The following is a 6,880-nucleotide window of genomic DNA, read 5'->3' on the forward strand; positions in this document are numbered from 1 at the left end:
GAATCATTTCAAATGTCAGGTTACAATAAAATGGAGAATAGGCACATGTTCTGTGCTGTCTAAAGTAGGACAGTGTGTTCGCGCTGCAGGCTCTTCTCCTCGCTTTGTGAAACTTCAAGGCTGATGATGAAACCCAGCCAAAATACCACAGACTGTCTCTGCTGATAAATGATCGCCCGATTGTTATGGCAGTTCTGAAAAATGATTGTGTTCAGTGAGGCTGATAGAAGAGGGACTTTTTTTATTTGGGGTTTTCATGTGCTGGAAGATTTTTTGGCATTTTAGGGAAAGATGCTGTTTGACCTTCTGAGACTGGTCAAATTTGCAGACCACATGAATTCATGCCTGATGCAGCAATACATACACGCGTGTGTGTAATTACTCATGCAGTACGTGTGAACATGCACATTTTCTTTTATCCTTTAGGACAAAAAAATAACAAGGCAATAATTGGCTGCCTCTTTAGCAAATACACAGAGGATTAGTCGTCCTTGTTCTGCTCTGGCATGTCACATAAGAGAGCAGCATGAAGACATTCTCCACCTGGTGCAGGTTCTGAGGCAGGAAAACAAATTATTGTTGCCAGCTGCAAACCTCGTAGAGTCTCTCCAACCATGACGAGGGATTTACCGACCTGATATTTAAATCTGAAGTATGTTTGATCTGGACTCACAGAGCTGTTTCAGGTATAATCTGTTCAGTTCCCTTGTATTTAGTGTGTGATACCTCAGCGCTGCACTGGTTGCTAGGAGAAGAAACCACAAAGGATCAGCATACATGCAATGGAAAAACCTTTCTTTAAGTGTTTGAGAGCAATTAACATAGTCACAAAATAAATAGGCTTATTGTAGCACTAGCATCGTGTTGGTACTTGATATCGACTCTACGAGTACCTGGAATGGTGTACTTGTTGTGTTTCATGTACTTGTACTTTTCAGTTCATTCAAAATGGCGAGTGTGAATACAGGAATAGACGATTGGAGACAGCCTAGATCTGATTCAGAAACACTGCTGTTATCTGTTTCTCCCTATCAGGATTCGAGGCTCCTCCCCCTCCAGCTGTGGCTCCAGCCCTCTGAATATTACCAGCACACCTCCACCCGACACCTGCTCCCCAGGGGGCAAGAAGGTAACACACACACACCTAATTGACCTGAAAGCAGTTGAATTTGTGTGCTTCTCTGTGAACGTGCACTGTGGTGAGGGCCACGTGCTCGGGGTTCCTGCAGGACATTTAAAAAAAATATTCATATATCTGTAAATAAAACGTGAAAAATAAAGTCTTTAGATGTCCTTTATTTTGAGATGGTGTCTTTAAAAGTCACTACTAATAAAATAATTCTGTAAATCACTTGCTCGGTATTGTCATCTCTCTGTTGTCATGCACATTTATTTATTTTAGGATAAAATTAAACAGTTTGACCCTCCAGGGCAGGGATGTCAGACTCCTTTTACAATGTGGGCCAAATCCAGACTCTGACTCTGAGTGAGCTGAATCAGTGAAACTACACGATGAATGTCTGTGATGGTTCTTAGTCATTCAGGTCATCGTAGTCTGAGTTTCTTGAAGATGATTCACTTCTCAGATGAGAGGTGAATCATCTTCAAGAAGCTCCTTAGACTACACGATAAATGTGTATAATTACAGAAAAGGTTCTGGTAGTTCTTTGCCCAGATGGTCCTGAAATTGTAAAATATTACATTTTTGTTAATTCAGAGAAAATGTCCTGTGTACTTAATGTAAAAATCATAATTTTATATAGTAAATACGGAAAAACCAGGAACTTTATGTCATTTAAGTGTTTATCTATTACCTAATTACTTTGCTGTGTGAATGGCAATTAATCGGGGTTCTTTATCATTAGGAGAAGTTGTAAAAACTGTTAAAACTTCAAATCTATGCACTCCTTCACATTTTTCAGAGCCATCCAGTGGGCTGGAGTCTTTCAGAGGCCAACTCTGGGCCCCAGGCTTCATGTTTGACACCACTGCTCTAGCTCCTGCACTACCCTAACAGAATAACTGTCCTCGTCTCTACTTTAGACATAATTGCATTGTTGAAACACCAAACTCGTCTGGTCTAATCTTAGTATTTATAGTGCAGGAACTTCATGGGTCTGTCTAAAACCTGAAAAAAAAGCCCCTAGAACAAACCCAGAAGATCAAAATGTACAAAATTATTTTATCCTGTTTTAATAATGATAAAAATGCTGCTTAACAGTTTAACATGTGTATACAAGTTCATGCTTCCGCGAACCTCAGTGTTCGCTCTCACTGAACAAGTTCAATGTTTTTACATTGAACTGATGTTTACTCATGTCGTCTCTGCAGATTCAGAACGGCGGGACGCCCGAGCTGCAAAGCACGGGGATGCTTCCTGGACCCGACTCTGTTGGCTACCCCTACTCCAACCAGTCCATCATGAGTAAGTCACTGAGTAAATCTGTCATTTTATGATTATGACCTCTTCATCAGTCATCTTCTTAACAAGTTGCTCTCTGTAAAGGTGACAACTCCCACCTGAGCATAGACATCATGGATGAGCCCGGTTCCAGCAGCCCCAGCAACGACGAGGCGGCCATGGCTGTCATTATGTCCTTGCTGGAGGCGGACGCTGGCCTCGGGGGGCCCGTCGACTTCAGCGACCTACCCTGGCCGTTGTGAGGAAGCTGGGAGGGACGAGCCGGAGCTGCTGACGTGGGGTCGACGTCTGGTTGCCACGTTTTCCAACCTGTGTGCATGACGGCACCGCAAAAATGTCCATCTTAACAAAAAAAGGAAGAAAAAAAACGCTCTGTAGATACAGAGGAGATCCTCTCTCTTTAGGTGTCCATCAGACTGGATGGCCGTTAGGTTTCACCCCCAAGTTTTTGGTTCGTCATTCCCTGCAGGTGGAGCTGAGATCCTGTTAAGATGCTAATTTTTCCAGTGCTGGTTTTCTAACGTTGCCACGGTGAGAAACCATTTCTCTAACAACGGCGGTGCTGACATGTCAATGCTCCTTCACTCTCTACCCCATCAACACAAATTAACAGAAGGCCCCCCTCCCCCAAGACACTCGAGACGGTGGCAGACGTTTAATGGTGTTGTGTTGGGTGGTGAGCCCCCTGTCTCTGAGGTTTCCCTGTAGGATACTGTACAAGCACGAGGACGTGAACACACAACAGAAGATACTCAGAGGACCTTTATTCCCAAAATTCCACTACCAGGTGTATCTCATGTATTTAACTTCTTCCTTCTTTTTTGTAAAGACTGAATTGTTTTGGAAGGCACCGCCCAGCTGCTGTTTCCAGAGTTTACGCAAACTTTTACTCCAAGCTGCTCATCCTCGTCTGTTTCCTCAGAAATACCGAACTTCTCAGTTTCCTTCTGTGTTCACTCAAACAGCCTGCAGTGCTTCTGAGAGAGGCATTAGGAAGCTAGAAAAAAAAGGCGAAAGCGCTGGAATTGAGGGGGGGGTTGTTGGGTTGAGGATCCCTGTGCGTGTGCCTGTGTGTGTGTGTTGAGAAACAGACCAGTAAGGTTTAACAGGTTGGCCTGTGTGGCCTTGCTTATAAATCAAACTGATCTTTTTACTGTTATTTTCTAGTGAATGCAGACATGCTTCCTATACGGAAGAAGGAGGGATAAGTTGAAACATTGCAAATATAATAAAAATCCCAGCAGTAAGCGAGACGGGTGTGCAGAGCTCCGTTAGGTCGGGGTTCCCTGCGTCACGTGTTCCCGTCTATTTAAAAGGCGCTGGTGAAATAAAGCAGGCGATTAGAACAGCCTCGGGATCGTGGATAGATTTAAGAGGGACTAAACACAGCCACGGGTCTAAACTCACACACCAAGGACCAAACGCCACACGGCTGCAGTAATAACATGACGTAGTCGATGGTACTGCCACTGTCTGCTTGCGTATGAACATAAAAGATGCAGAATAAAAGCGGACAGTGGCTGCAGTGGTTTTAATACTCTGGTTCTTGTTTTAGAACTTAGTCTTTCTCTTCAGCCCACAGAGCGGTTCTTCCTCATACCAATCCAAATGCTCTCTGCAGGTAGACGGGCGTGGACGCAGTGTAGTGTAGATTCTCCACAGATGAGTCCATGTGGTCACAGAGAACAGGCAGGCGAGCAGACATCCACACAGATCCTCACACTCACTGATTGCAAAGCCTCGAAGGTCCGTTTGGTTCGTAATTTGTGACAAATTTGCATCACTCAGACTCGAGCAGACTCCAGAATCGTATTTTTTCAGCGTCATCTTTACTGAGTTCCCAGCTCGCCTGCTGCACTTGCAGTTTTAAATCTTTGCATTATTGGCAAGTGATGCTTTATTAACCAACGTTAAGCTTTTTCCTTTCACCACTGAAGCTTTTTAAATGACTGGTGCTCAGTAGTGATCTTAAGTCCAAACTACTGAAGCCATCTATTTAAAAAAAGAAAAAAGAAAAAAAGTGCCAAATCTTTTATTTGCGTTAAGTTTCTCCCCGAAGAAGAAAGAGGAGGGAAAAACCCAACCGATCCAAGACCCAAACCTTGAGAGAATGTCGGCAGCGTCTGCAGCTCCGACGTGCTGCATGAGAGTCAAGCTCAGTCCTTAATCAGCTTAGCCAACTGAAAATCTCCAATCTGTCATAAACGTTTTGATTTCTATTGGACCAAAAAGGCTAAAAAGTGTAAATCTACTCCCATCATTCATTATTTCAAAAACAAGGCCTATAAACACGGGTGAAACTGCACTGAACCTAATCGAGCAGCACAGTCCCACAGGGAGACCCATAAACCAGCTCTGAATATAAGACAGTCTTGGTGCATAGATTGAAAGACTCCAGCATTGTAGGTCAAAGGAATAATAAAAAAAAAAAAAGACCATCAGCGAAGATCTGTTCCTCCTCGTGGACGGCCTCCTGCTCGTTTATCTCTGGTGGGCTTCTGAGCGTTTGCAGCGAGACAGCTGTCAGAACAAAGAACGAGGCTTTAATGGGGGGAAAAGGTGGTTAATTGAGTCCGGTGGGAGCAGCAGCTGTATGGGCGGGCACACTCGGTGTGCTCGACAGCAAACCAGGACTGTTCAAGTGCTCCTCCATGAGGAAATGTTCTTCACTGCCATTTTATTGACAATGCGGGAGGCGACGCGGCGTCAGCCTGCTAACATAAAAACCAATAAGCTTGGGTTACAGGGTCTCCACCTGCTCACCCCCTCACTGATCCTTCAGCCTCTCAGTCTTGTGTTGAACTGTGTTCTCAGCAGAGGGGACTGGATGGGCTCTTTGGGCTTTACTTTACACCACCCACAGAAGGATCCACCCCCTTTTTTAACCAGCCTGGGTGGGGCTAAAAGAAGCTGAAAAACCCCCCAAAAAACCTCTCAGCTGATTTATTTGCAGACTTGCCAGACTGCATTTACTCTTAAATTTGGTCTTTTTTTTTTTTTTTTTGCCCGTTTCACCCAACTGTTAATTCAAACTACCTTACTAACTGCTGGTGAACAAAGAGGACTTTGTAACGAAGATGGAGCTCACCAACATCTCTAATCACTTCCTGCAACAGTTTCTGGGGGTCACGAGAGATTTTTAATAGACTTTTTTTTCCCTCGATGATGAAGATGATCTCTAATTTGACCTCTTCACCTCTCTGCTGTCACAGCCCCAGGCCTTTGTGTTGTCCGATAAATTAGAGGCAGACATGACAAAAACCAAAAGAAGCAAAGACACAATCAGATTTGCCTTTTAACTTTCTGAAATCAGTTTTGGAAACAAAAAAAAAATCTAATTAGATGTTTGGAAATATTTTTTTAATGGCGCTGCATTATAAATACATTATGAAGGCTCCGGTTTGGAGGCGCAGCGATAAAGCCTGGATTTGAGTCTGAAAGACGAAATCCCAGAGATGTATTTAAAAAAAGTAAATGAATAAAAAACACAGAAACAAAAGAAGTTTTCTTCATCGCTCTATTTGCAAAAGCATAAACAAAAGTAAACTGTGTTCTTGTGTATAACATGAAAAAGGTCTTTAAAGGGCTGATGTATAACTTCTCAGCTTCTCACAGTGACCAGCACGTTCTTATACAAACACGAGGCTTCCTGTCAAACTTAGAACACTTTTGATGTGGGCGGGGCTAACACTTGAGGAAAATACTTTTTCATGATGGGTTTTCTGTTTTTAACTTTCAAAGAAAATACATGTGAGACACAAGCTGGGCTAATACAAGTCCCCTTTTTTATTTCCACGTGGGCAGACAATGTTAACATCGACCAACTGTGGCAGCAGCTTTTAAAAGAAATCCTTATTTGAGGAGGCTGAATGCTGCGAGAGTGGCAGCTGCAGCACCAGCTGCTGTTTGGACCTCAGCCGCTTAAGTTTAAGCCGGGCTCAGACTCCGCCTCCGCCGTCCTCCTCCAATCAGGCAGCAGCTGGCAAGGTCCCCTCTGTATCTGTTCTAGTGGGTTTATTTCTGTTTTAAGTGTTTCTACTCTACACACTACAATAAAGTGTTCTCCTTGTTGATATCTCCCTGCCCCACCTGACGATAATGTATCAAATCTTTAAATATTATCATGTTAAGAGTATACTTTATGCAAATATATATGAGTATGATGAGTGTATTGTATGTATCAGCAGTGAAATATTTTTCAAATAAAATTATTTGTTTCTGTCATCGAGATTCGCCCGTGTTTACAGTCGCTTGCTGGCTTCATTCACAACTCTCAGCCAATCGGTGAAGCCCGCTGGTATTTTTATATGGTGTTGCCATCCAGCTCGGGCAGAATCTGCAACAGAGAAACGCTGCTGCTGCTTCTCCACCGCCACATGCAGCTGAATAGAGCTGAGCGGTTAAAGCACACTTCAGCGGGACAAAGAGCTTGTAGGTTAACCCGAGAGGTTCGTCGTG

General features: G+C 43.5%; 1 protein-coding gene across 3 annotated transcripts in view; it reads left to right on the forward strand.

Annotated features, from left to right (window-relative positions):
- LOC146666709 (basic helix-loop-helix ARNT-like protein 1) overlaps positions 1–6,650 on the forward strand; it is a 32,312-nt gene extending 25,662 nt beyond the window's left edge. For all 3 annotated transcript variants that reach the window (XM_085414835.1, XM_085414837.1, XM_085414836.1), the window contains 3 exons: positions 1,036–1,129; positions 2,332–2,425; positions 2,507–6,650. In XM_085414835.1, coding sequence (XP_085270961.1) covers positions 1,036–1,129; positions 2,332–2,425; positions 2,507–2,664 — 346 coding nt within the window. In that variant the 3' untranslated portion in view covers positions 2,665–6,650. The remainder of the gene's footprint in view (positions 1–1,035; positions 1,130–2,331; positions 2,426–2,506) is intronic.
- Positions 6,651–6,880: the final 230 nt, after the last annotated feature.

Source organism: Rhamphochromis longiceps, linkage group LG7, assembly GCF_057381845.1.
Source record: "Rhamphochromis longiceps isolate RC_006_pf linkage group LG7, R_longiceps_female_GT1.1, whole genome shotgun sequence".
Classification (NCBI taxonomy): Eukaryota; Metazoa; Chordata; class Actinopteri; order Cichliformes; family Cichlidae; genus Rhamphochromis; species Rhamphochromis longiceps.